The 12,504-nt window shown below is 49.2% G+C and overlaps 1 protein-coding gene across 2 annotated transcripts in view; it reads left to right on the top strand.

The window, feature by feature from the left end:
- Positions 1–12,504, top strand: part of LOC311107953 (protein FAM13B-like) — a 72,161-nt gene that overhangs the window by 53,582 nt on the left and 6,075 nt on the right. Inside the window, exons 8-20 of one of the 2 annotated variants that reach the window (XM_084150579.1) lie at positions 3,514–3,555; positions 4,984–5,079; positions 5,359–5,512; positions 6,519–6,628; positions 7,209–7,260; positions 7,367–7,490; positions 8,414–8,630; positions 8,952–9,093; positions 9,226–9,307; positions 9,733–9,882; positions 10,549–10,760; positions 10,925–11,409; positions 12,146–12,247. In XM_084150579.1, coding sequence (XP_084006705.1) covers positions 3,514–3,555; positions 4,984–5,079; positions 5,359–5,512; positions 6,519–6,628; positions 7,209–7,260; positions 7,367–7,490; positions 8,414–8,630; positions 8,952–9,093; positions 9,226–9,307; positions 9,733–9,882; positions 10,549–10,760; positions 10,925–11,409; positions 12,146–12,247 — 1,968 coding nt within the window. The remainder of the gene's footprint in view (positions 1–3,513; positions 3,556–4,983; positions 5,080–5,358; positions 5,513–6,518; positions 6,629–7,208; positions 7,261–7,366; positions 7,491–8,413; positions 8,631–8,951; positions 9,094–9,225; positions 9,308–9,732; positions 9,883–10,548; positions 10,761–10,924; positions 11,410–12,145; positions 12,248–12,504) is intronic. The other variant, XM_084150580.1, reaches the window with a different exon arrangement.

The raw sequence follows: 12,504 nt of genomic DNA, 5'->3' as shown, positions 1-12,504 counted from the left end.
AGACTTTATCGGCAATAAGCGCTCAGTCTGGATAACCAAAGAACCGACAAAAAAAAACCGTCAGACTTGACAAACAAAACGACACGACTAACCAAGCTGAACCGACAACTGGTGAAAATGGCGTGTGATATTCTGCTGCACAGGTGAAGTCATGGGGGGGTTGGGAAGGCTGAGAGGGGGATTGTAGCAGTGTTTGGACATGTTCCGTTTTTTAGATGTATTCAGTCTGTGGGGATGCAGGGCTATTTGTGGCGTATTATGTTTTATGATGACCTAATGCAGCCCCATGGTATCTCTGATGGGTCATGCCCGGTTAACCTTTACGGATGAACTTGTTAAGGGTTCGTATTACATCGCGGGGGGGGGGGGGGTCTAAGATTGGATGACTAATTCTACAACTCTCACGGGAGGATGCAGCTCTGCGTAACTGACACGTTTTAGTTTTAATACACAGAGATAGTGTATCAAGGGGAAAAGAGGTGTTTACGAGCTGAAGAGTGATGCCCAGTAGAGAGTGTGTGGGCTTTTCTTGAAGTACCTGCTGAAACTGTGATGTATGGCAAGCACACTGCGGCACTACTCTCCCAGACCCAGTACATAACCTACAGATGCAGTGCTGAGCAGAGCAACTCTGCTGAATCACAACTACCTGGCTGCCTCTTCTACTGCTGCGACTCAGCCACTCCTACTAATAACAGGACTGTGTGTGTGTGTTTACAGTATGTGTTCATATGAGAGCTGACAATAAGCAGACTATGGGGTGAAGCTAAATTGCAGAGTTGGAGGAAGCTCATTGTTTCCTGGAGCTTTGCCTCTTGTGATCTTTTAATTTGGCAGCAGATCACACACTGATCTCTCATTAGAACAGCAATATACATCAGAAGGTCCTCAGTTAGCTACCTTACTGCACTCCTATCGGTGTTACCTGTCATAGGCTATGGTATCTTAGGATGTCTCTTCATCCGGCACTGTTAAGTAACCTTATTAGTGGAAGGAAATACGGACTGTTAAGTTACCGCCTTAGTCAGTGTACCAGAAGTCCACAATAGGCATCAGCAGTTCCCTTAAGGTTAATCTTACTGCAATTCTATTCCTATCTGTCATACCCATGGTTCTCTATGACGTGACTAGTCCAGACGCTGTTAAGCTACCTCTATTTTGGAAGAAAAACACTGGTCTGACCTACCACTAGAGCCCTTTGCCCTGAGGTCAGGTCAGCATATTACAAAGAGCTATGTGGCAGATTATATGGCAGTCCTCCTTCTTATCCAAATGACTTTGGCAAAGTTGGTACGGTTATTCCAACTCATTAGGTTAGCCGATTGCGTGAGGCACTCCAGGGCTTTTTAAAGCTGGTAAAGCTTTTTTGTCTCTGACTCCAAAAACCTTGGCTGGTGTTCCGTCTAGTCACACAAACTGATTTCTACACAGCCTGGGAATCAGGCCTGATCTGAGTGAGTCTGATCTGATTCAGAACAAGTAATAGAATAATCCAGAGTGTTTGAGAGGGAGATATGCAGTAATAGATATCTCTGTGCCTATGCTCTCTGGCCTGTGTGTGGCCACGCCCAACAGTGCTCTCTCATTGTTTCCAAGGCAGAGCGAGAAGGTTCGACTTACAGAACATTGCTGACTCTAAAAGGACTACTACCTTGGAGTCGGTAAGATGGAATGGTGTTGGTTATGTAATCTAAAATTGTTAGACCAATACTCAACTCTCTCTTTCTCTGTTGATCCATACTGGCAATTGTCCAAAAGTCCAAAAGCTGGCAGTTAAACATGCAGCTAGGCTCTGTGAGAAGAGTCACGTAAAAGTTCCAGCACACCACCACATTGAGCCACATACGTGACTCTTATCACAGGGCCTAGCTGTATGTAACTTAACTGTCAGAACAGGAGGTGTGGTGGTGGGTGACTGGGCATCTGGCCTGTGTGTTGTCTGACAGCCTGAGGCTTCAGTGTTTAATGCCTCTTACTGCACTGCTCTGTCTCACTGTACGACTCTGTACAGCTCTTCAAGGACACGATGTCAGTCAGTGCGGAATCCGGGCGCTGCCTTTTTCTCAGTAAACAAGAAGAGGAGGGAGGAGAGGGTGTGAGGGGGGGCTGTGTTAATAATTAAGGTGCTATTGATGTGATTTGAGCGGCTGGGCAGATGCAGAGACTGAGGTGTGAGCCAAAGCGATATATCTTTAACACTAGAGAGAGAGCACTGTGAATCCTATTGGCATATGTAGGTCCTGTTGGGGCTTGGCTGTGAAAAGCGATACTGGAGACCCCACACTCTAACATTCTGTGGCGGGTCTGAGTCTGAGAATCCCTACTGTCAGTGGTTTCAAAGCTGTAGCCTAACTAAGGGCCCAGTGGGATAGGATAAGATAGGGCAGGCTAGACTGTCTCTAGGCAGCAGCCATCTCCCAGGTTTAGCTGGTCAATAGATAGAACCATCCTAACTATACACTGGTGGGATGGAACTGTTGACAGGTACTGGAAAGGAATAGGCCAACACCATTCTACAGTTGAACTTTGTGCCTGTTTGTGCGTGTTTGTTTCTGTTGCTTGCGTGAGGAGGTGACCCACCTTGTCAATATCAACCTTTAGAACTCCAGTTTTTCCCCCTGAGGTGCCCCGTTAGTTGCCCCCCAAAGGGGACCGCTAAATCCGACACGGGCGTTAACAGCGACGGTATAACCAGCAGGGCCAGTGCGTTATGCAAGCAAAGATTCCTGGCATGCCACACTTTGTTTATGAGGCGGGCGGGCGCAGACTGCTGAATCAACCGGCCCCTTCTTCCTGTCACAAGCAACAGTGCTGCCTGATGAGAGGCAGGTGGTGTCCTGTTTTGACATTCTCCCACATCAGTGGAATGGCCCCTGTTTTTGTGTGGCGGGTACAGGAAGGGGACATTATGTACAGCAGGGTTCTTCAATTCCGGTCCTGGAGGGCCGAAACACCTCTGTTTTTCATCCTCTCCTTCTAATCAGGGGCTAATTCAGACCTGGGACACCAGGTGAGTGCAATTAACTACCAGGTAGAAATAAAAAAACAGAAGTGTTTCGGCCCTCCAGGACCGGAATTGAAGAACCCTGATGTACAGTAAATGGGCCTCTGCCTACCCGTCCGCCCATCCTGAGTGCCCGCCCACTGCACACCCTTGGCGGCGACTGGGAGTAGCTATTGAGAGGCGTGAATTGAATGCCATAAGGAAAGGACATGCGTGTGTGCGTGCTCTCATGCAGTGCTCTCCAGAGGTGTGATAACTCCCTCGATACCCGGCCCTCTGGATGTACTTTCCCTCCCCAGGTAGAGCTGTTGCATAATGGGCCCAGATTAGGACCCAGCTGAACTGAGGCTATGACCTGTTGGGTCACTCCACTGCTCCCAGAGTTTTCCAATGGAATACACTCGCACTCACGGCTCAGAGAAGGGAAGGTCATGGTTTAACAGGGAGGACGAAGGCGAGGAGGTGGTACATGATGTTCTAATGTTGCTTTCCGTTTTCCTCTCTTTCAGTTCACACATCTCCCCTATCAGCATTCTTCCAGGATCCGCAGTGTAAGTACTTCTAAATCACCACGTACCCCTTTTTAACAGCAGGCGCTTCAACCCTATAGACATCTGAACGAAAACTTGCATTGCAAATTGGCCCATTGGGGTGTATCATTCAGTGCAGTTGTTTTGCTTTTAGCTACAATGTCCCCCAAAAAATACAATTTCAGCCATACCATAATGCATTAAATCAAGTGTGAAATCAAAGGATCCCCAAAAGTGTAAACAGCTTTCTGGTTAGACTAGGTTCTTCAAAGACATAGCTAAAAGCTGAGCGCTAAGCCACTGAGGAGGAGTTGGAGGGAAAGGGAGTGGGATACGGAAGGGGGGAAACAAGCCATGTAACCCATCACCAAACTATTTGCGTCGCAAAACATTTAGACTTGAGCACATCCATCACATGACATTCCTTCCCTGGTTCCTCTGTGGGTTTAGAGAAGGGGCGAGTCATGCTGTTGACTGGTCGTTACTGTACTGTAGCCTCAGGAGGCTTGCGCAATGTGCATCAGCTGGTGGCTAGCTCCAGGAGTAGTAGCCTAATGCTTTAGCTGGTGGCTAACTTCAGGGCTAGTAATGCATTAGCTATAACTGGTGGCTAGCTCCAGGCATAGTAAACCTTATGCATTGGCTATAGCTGGTGGCTAGCTTCAGGGCTAGTAATGCATTAGCTATAACTGGTGGCTAGCTCCAGGCATAGTAAACCTTATGCATTGGCTATAGCTGGTGGCTAGCTTCAGGGCTAGTAATGCATTCGCTAGGCTATAGCTTCCAGCTAGATTTTCTAGCGGACCTACAGTTGTATAGCCCTGGATGTGGACTTATGATTAAGCCTGCTGTGTCTCGGCTCTAGGCTATTCACTGTTGTGATGGCTTTATACGTAGTGATGAAAACTAGAGCTGGGCACAGCGGGAGCTCATGGTGTTTCGGGAGGAGGGGGAGAAGGGTGGTACACCCCTGGGAAGCTTAACCAATGAGATACATGCATATCTAAAGGCTCAAATGTACCACACAATGGTGATCAGGACTCTACACAGACTACACATTTACATTTACGTCATTTAGCAGACGCTCTTATCCAGAGCGACTTACATTATTTTTACACACTCCTGTGTTTGTCCACTAAAGCTAAGTCTTTATCCCAGTATTACTTCAGAAGCGAAAGAAAACAGTAGAGTTCAGTACAGCTAAATGAGCAGGGAGTTTTGGTGCTTGGTTCAGATAGTGCTGGATTATGTATCTCAAGTCTCTAGAGCACAAGACTGTTCCCTTTTTTAGTCAGAGTTCCCTGGTTGACCTTATTAAACCTGCCAGAGAGCAGGAAATGGGTCGCCGAGCGGTTGAACTCTGCTGCTCATGTTCCTTATTAGATGGATTCAGAGGGTTCTTACTTTGGCAACAGGAGTTAATTCTTTGTGCTTGTGTTGTTTCCACAGCATTATAGAGAGGACCATCCGCGCCGCGGTGGAACAGCACTTCTTTGACCTCAAGAGCTCCATCGACCAGGAGATCAGCAGCTATGAGAGCCAAGGGTGAGCAGTGAACACACACACTTGTACTCAATCTCACATTACACACACATAATGCCCATACATGATGCAAATATTTACACACAGAACGACATGTATCCATGTTCATACGAACATACTCACTTAGCCACACGCTCTAACATGCATTCCCTTGTCACCCATACTGTTGCCTAACGCTGGGTGGCAGGCAGCTCCAGAAAGGTCATGTTACCGCAGTTGACAGCGAGCAATGCCGATAGTTGGTTAGTTAATTATGTCTATTGACTTGTTTGGTTCCCACAGCGCGGGCCCCAGTGAGAAGCAGGTGACTGGGCCAGGGCCATGTGATGGCCATGGAGAGGAGGGCCCGTGTGCGAGTGAGGAGGGCTCCGCAAGCAGTCCCCTGTCAGCCCCAGAGACAGAGAGGCACTCCGAACACAGCCCGGAGGCCCAACAGGTCAGTTATACAGTCGGTCACTCCAGGTCACTGGAGAGACACACACACACACACACACACACACACACACACACACACACCCCAGACAAACAACTCCACAAGCTCTGGCCGTAATCAGAATATTGAACATTTACCATACCGAGCCTTGTCGTTGAATAGCGGCTATCACTTCATTACAAGGTTGATGCTTGTTGCTACTGTATCAGCAGAGCCTTTTGTGTGACTCATAACAAAGATGTCATTCTCCTGGGAGGGCCGAGGTGGTGGGGGACAAGGGAAGGCTTGTGTTCTCCCCGAGCACAGCCAGTCCTGCATGATAACATCATCATACACTCTAGATAACTGCCAATTCCATAGACTTTAGATGTCCTACACAGAATTTGATTTAGCCTATATAGCATAAATTGACATGTCATGGATTGGGTGGGGGGGAGACAAAGACATCTGAAGAAATCTTTGGAGGTGACATGGCAGGCATCGGTCCATCAGTCTTCCTGTGAACCATTTTAGCTCTCCTGGCTAGTGGCCTTGGATAGAGGCTGTTTCCGCTAACATCTGCCCAACCTCTCCTCCTGTCCTTCACCGCCACAGAGCTGGCTGGGCTCCACAGCCCCTTAGCCCGGAGGTGGGACCCTCCATGAATTGGGTCACCCTCTTTTAAATAGTCTGCTTGCCCCCAAAGAATGACAGCAACACCTGTTCAGACCTCAAACACCCTCCCCTCTCATACACACTGTATGCAGTTCAACCATCTCCACCTGCTTCATAAAAATGGAGGCCACCCTCCAGGAATTCAAGCTAGCGTCTCGTCAATATAACTTCAAAAAAACTTTTGCTGTTGATGCAGCCTCCATTTGATAGTCTACATGTTGGGCTGTGCTTTAGGGGACTACTTTAATGTAGGTTTTTTTGCTTGGCAAGTGGATGCTCTTCAATGTGTCGTTTGTGATCAAGAAATTAGGTAAATCTAATACTTGAGACGTTTTTTCTGTGTGTTTTCTCCTAGGAGGTCCAGGATTGTGACTCCCAAGGCGCCACCCTAGAGGAGAGTTCTGGAATGGACCTGCATGCCGCAGAGGCTCTCGTAGATGCAGAGAACAATATCAACACTGCCAGGTTGGTTTTAAAGCATTTAACAGTATTGCTACACAGCACAATTACCTCAACGGCTTAAACACCAGGCTTTGCCGTCTAGTTTATTTCCTGCCTGCCCAGAGAAGGCTGATGGCTGGCATTCAATGAAACAAGCTAATCATACTGTTGTATGCTAATCGGTACTTGGAGGCTTTTATGTTGCTGTTTTCTTAAATGTATTACGTACAACACAAACAGCCATAGCATGGCTTTGAAAAGACCGGCCGGACAAAGTTCGACTTTGCTGTGATGTGTCATTTTCAGTGACTGGGTTGGAGGCGTTCTTCTGTTGATGAGACTGTCTTGTGCTGCTGAGTGGTGGACACTTGACACGTTGTCTACTCTAATCAGTTGGATAGGGTTTTGTTCTCCCTCAGCTCATCTTTGGGGTCAACATGAAGCAAGCATACACGGATAAAAGCCTGTCAGTAGTCGTCAGTCAGTCAGCTGATCAATGGTCACTATAATGCATTGTGCATAATGCATTGTGTTCAATAGCCAGAGCAAAAACACATTTCAAACCGGCCATTACTCATGTCTCTCCCTCTCTCTCTTGTTGCAGGCAAGAAAGCCAAGCCTGTGAGAAGATGGACCAGGCCGATCTCATCACCTGTGTAAGTGTCTCTTGACAACCCCTTCCTCTCTTCTTCATATGACTGTGTATTGAACACTGTCTAACCCTCTATCTCTCTCTCACACACTCTCTCTCTCTCCATCCAGGACTCTGATGAGTGTGACCAGAACCCCAACACCGAGGCCAGGGGGTACCCCTACCACCCTGCCAGCTCCCACAGCTCGCACCACGTCCACCTCAGCCGCATCTTCCCACACAGCCAGTGGGAAGGTAACTTTCTCACCGTGGTTGTTTTGTGCTTTATAGACGATGTTCCACAGGGGATAGTGAGAGTGAAGTTAGTTGAAACTAAACTAAATGCATTTTCAAGTAAACCTGGATGCAAATTATTTGAATGATGGGTTGTGCTAGCTAGGTATGAAAGTGCCTTAGAAAGTAGCTTAAGCTCAAGCTGGTTGCCGCAAACCTCAGCTCACTGCAGTGTTCTCTGCTATATCTCTCCCGCTCTCCCTCCCTCCCTGCTGCATTAGCACCATCCCTAAACCATCTCCCCCTTCACATGTATGCACCTGCAAGGGAGAGGCCATGGTAAGGAGATCTTCATCCATCCTCCCTCCCTCCAGGCCTTCAGTGAGACTAATCCAGATATCTCTCTCTCTCTCTCTCTCTCCCTCCCTCTCTCCTGGGTGACCCACTTAGGGCTAGCTGACCCTTTTGTTGTTAATCACACAGTGAGTCAGTCAAGTTCATCACACCTCACCAGTATCTTAGAGCTCCAGAGAGGAAGGCCCCAAGCCCCATAGAGGAAACCTTCTCCTGCCCCACACCTGCTCCAGTGTTGACCCTTCACTGCCATGTGTGTCAGTGCATCACTACTGCGTGCTGAAAATCCCTAAACACCACCCTCAGTAATTCAATTTATGTGCAATTTATAAGTGCCATTTGATGCACCAGACCACAAGTGTTTTGCTGCTGCCTTCCAACTCTCCGTCCTCCTCTCTCCTGTCACTAGATGTGTACAGAATGACGGTGTTCTTTCCCTGGCCCTGGCCCGGGACATTATCTGTATATCTGTGTGTTTGTCATGTCTCTTCAGATCCTGGAACTACATTGTTGTCAATGGTAACATTATTCTCCAATGACTCGTGTTATAATCCGAGACTCACCTGTGTTTATCTTTCTGTCCTGGCTAGACCCAGTGCCAGCCTACAAGTCTTGGCAGGACGAGAGTGACTCTGGCGAGGCCCAGCTGTCCCCCCTGGCTGGGCGCATGGTGCCGTTGCCCCACGAGGAGGACGCCCACCCCCTCATGGCCCGCCGCTTCCTGGACTTCGGCCACAGCCAACGGTTCCTGCAGCACTCTGATCCCGACTCAACCTCTCCCACCAAAGCCCACCACTCCCTGGGGAGGTGAGACCACACACACACACACACTGAGGCACACGCACACTCACACACACGCACGCACACTAACAAATTAGGAATGGTAATATGTACAGACATGATAGGCAGCTTTGATGTTTTCCTGTTTAGTTATTCTAGCTGATGAACAGATTGCCAATGGCTCATTATGATTCTTCGTTATGATTCCTGTATAAGCAGTGTTTCAAGGAGGATATGTGCTTTACACACTGTGTGTAGAGCATAGATGGGCTTTTGCATTGAGACTGCAGGTGCAGGTCAACCTCCTCTCTCTCACCTGCCTCCATTGTTGTGGTCCCCCTCATCTAGGCCTCGCCGTGCCTCCTTCAGTTCCAAAGAGAGCAGTTTAAGGAACGACTCGGTCTCCCACCAGCTCACCAAAAAACTACAGAGCCTCAAGAAGAAGATCAAACAATTTGAGGAACAGTTTGAGAACGAGAGGAACTACAAGGTAAGATGGATACTGCAACATGAGGAACGAGTTAGTGTTAAGAATAAATGAATATAATCAGCTGTTAGTTTCAAATAGTTCACCATTAGACTCGGATACTTCTATTCACTGTCCTCCACTTCTCTCCCCAAGCCGTCTCATGGAGATAGAGCAGCTAACCCAAAGGTCCTCAAGTGGATGACAGACCTCACCAAACTCCGCAAACAGTTAAAAGGTAAGCGCAGTCTCTGTGTCTGTATGGTGGTGTTAGGGGGAGTGGGAGGGTGCTTGGTTCCATGACAGGGCTGGGATGGGGTGGGCTCAGCTGGGCGGGTGAACTTCTGTGTGCCATCCTGTTCCTCCCCTGGGCAGCCTGGTCCTGCCCTGACCCACCTGCCTGCCTGACTGCCCAGTCATGGCAGAGCTGGGTCAGTCTCATCACTGCATGCATGCGTGTTACAGTACACACCAACTGTGGCTCTCACATGTGGCCTTCCTTCACTGTGTTGGTCCATTGTGAAAGTCCCCCACCCCCCCTCCACTCATCTATATCCATTCCATATGAACGCCCCCCCCCCCCCCCCCAATCAGGAGATGCAAAGCCGAATAAGTTTCTCTCTCTTCTTTAAAATAAAAAAAACGGACGTCCCCCATCGGCAGGAAGACCGCATCTCTTTCCCAAAGGGTCCCTGAGGCACCAGGCGGTGCTTCAGTCATACAGACGCCACCACCCCTCCTCCTCCGCCCCGAACACATCCCATTATACACTTGCACGCCCCCTCACTGCCTCTAGACAGGCACCCTACCTATGTAAGTACACTCTAACAGCAGTAAGTAGAAACCAAAAACACTTCCAACTTGTTAAGTTTGAACTGAAGGTAGACTCTCTTCCTCTCTCTCACGCTTGCTCTTTTTCTCTACCTCTCTCTCTTACTCTTGCGCTCTCTCTGTCTGTCTGTTTGACGCGCTCCACTGGTCATACAGAAGCATATCCCACAGTCTCAGGAGTTTGGCAGTTGTTCTCTGTAGTGTTGTCATTTGGGTGTAAATTCTGCGGTGAACATCTTTGTGGGTGGGAGTCTAGCCAAAGTGTGGAAGCTGTATTCCTTGAATGAACATGGTCCTTGAGAACATGACAAAAATACCTCTGTGCAGTCAGACTGGTTTGTTTCATTTGCTGCTCATCCTTCCTCTCCTGTGGTTTCAGACAGACCTGTAGTAGTGGGTAGTTTGGCAGGTTTGTGTGGTTGGTCGTCAGGGCTATCCCCTTTCTCGGTCTCTGGCAGACAGACAGACAGACATGAGGACTCATGGCAGCTGCAATAACAGCCCATCAAGCAACTGCATGCCCACTGTCACTATGTCAACTATGTGAACTAACCGCACTGTTCCTCAGTCACACTCACGTCACTTCTCTCTCTCTCTCTCTTCTCTTCTCTTCTCTTCTCTCTCTTCTCTCTCTCTCTTCCCCCCTAGATGCCAAACACAAAGAGGCTGAGCTGACTCCTCAGACGCGGCCACGCAGCAACACCCTGCCCAAGAGCTTTGGTTCCACCCTGGACCAGGCAGGCCACGAGGTTGTTGAAGAGGCCAAGGGCCACCGGCCCACCAGAGAGGAGACCCTGGACCTCATCCAGCGCCGCGTCAAGGGCAAGAGAGAGGAGGACGGCTGGCCAGAGGACATCAAGGTGAGACCGGTCAAAATACACACTGTCTTAGAGAGGCCATAGAGATACTTGGAATAGAACCCTACAGCTATCAAATCCAATGAGTCCTGTCCTCAGACATACATTTACAAGTGTAAATCAATATTGTGTAAATTGCTTGTTATGTTTCCTTTCTCTCCCTGTAGAAAATGACCAAAGAGCAGCTGTCGTGTGAGAAGACGGTCTTACAGAAGAACCTACTGCACTACGAGGGACTGCACGGCCGACCTGTGACCAGAGAGCAGAGGCTGGTGGTCAAACCGCTGTACGACCGCTACCGCCTGGTCAAGCAGATGCTCACCCGCGTCAGCATCACCCCCATCATCGCTTCCCCCTCCAGCAAAAGACGCAACCAGACCCTGCAGCCCATCATCGAGGGTGAGACGGCCCACTTCTGTGACGAGATCGAGGAGGAGGAGGAGGGCGAGGCGGAGGAAGAGGAGGCTATAGCCGAGGAGGAAGGCAGCGTGGAGGTCCAGGGGTCGGAGGTGATCATGGCTCTAGACCCAGTGTTCCAGCCCCAGACCAGCTCCCAGAGAGACAGAGACAGCCTGCTCAGGCCCAAGATGGAGGAGACCTCTGGGAAACTGGCCCTGGACCTGCGCCTGTCCAGCTCCAACGCCTCATCCATGTGAGCACACACACTCACTCACAACAGTCACTCCATTCCACTACACTCAATTCACAACAGCCTCCTCAATCTTGATACAGTAACTAGTGTAACTCTGCCATGTAGGCTACACAAACACACAACTGAACATCCACACAAACACGGTCAGCCGTGGAGGTTAAATGGGCTCTGGCCGTCATATTACTTCTATTTGAAGCACCTGGAACAGAGTTGATATCTACTACAGTCGCTGGTCTTAGGAGCTCAAGCTGGATAAGGCAGTAATCTGGTTAGGGGCGTAAGCGAGCACATAGCCCCGGGCAAGCAGCAGAGAGAGCTGCCAGACCAGCTCTAAGCCCAGGTAGCAGGGCTGGTTCAGGTGCCATGACCCTAGGTCAGGGTTCTTCAATTCCGGTCCTGGAGGGCCGAAACACTTCTGTTTTTTATTTCTACCTGGTAGTTAATTGCACTCACCTGGTGTCCCAGGTCTGAATTAGCCCCTGGTTAGAAGGAGAGAATGAAAAACAGAGGTGTTTCGGCCCTCCAGGACCGGAATTGAAGAGCTCTGCCCTAGGTCCTAACCTAACCTGACCTCTGTAATCCGGTCTCGGTATGGCCTGGCCACAGCTTGACCTGCTTCCATGCCCACAGAGGGCCACTGCCAGGTCATTTCCTGTCCCTAAACACACACTGACTTCCTGTTTTGATTTGAGGCCCCTCACTTAGTGTGCTAATGTATACCTCCTGTATCCCATAGGCCCGAGCTCCTGGAGCAGCTGTGGAAGACCCGGGCAGAGAAGAAGAAGTTGAGGAAGACTATCCGCGAGTTTGAGGACGAGTTCTACCAGCAGAACGGCAGGTAGGTACACATACACACACACACACACACACACACACACACACATACACACACATACACACACACACAAAACACACTCTTACAAACAGTGGTGCTGAAGCTTTAGCACCTGCGTCATCCCGCACCATCAACAACAGTCTTGGTGACAGAGGAAGAGCTTGAGGAGATTAGTTTTTTTTTATTTCACCTTTATTTAACCAGGTAAGCCAGTTGAGAACAAGTTCTCATTTACAACTGCGACCTGGCCAAGATAAAGC

The sequence above is a fragment of the Coregonus lavaretus genome (genome assembly GCF_964263955.1).
Source record: "Coregonus lavaretus genome assembly, chromosome: 32".
Classification (NCBI taxonomy): Eukaryota; Metazoa; Chordata; class Actinopteri; order Salmoniformes; family Salmonidae; genus Coregonus; species Coregonus lavaretus.
The sequence above is the reverse complement of the archived record's forward strand: the minus strand, read 5'-3'. Positions and strand labels throughout refer to the sequence as shown.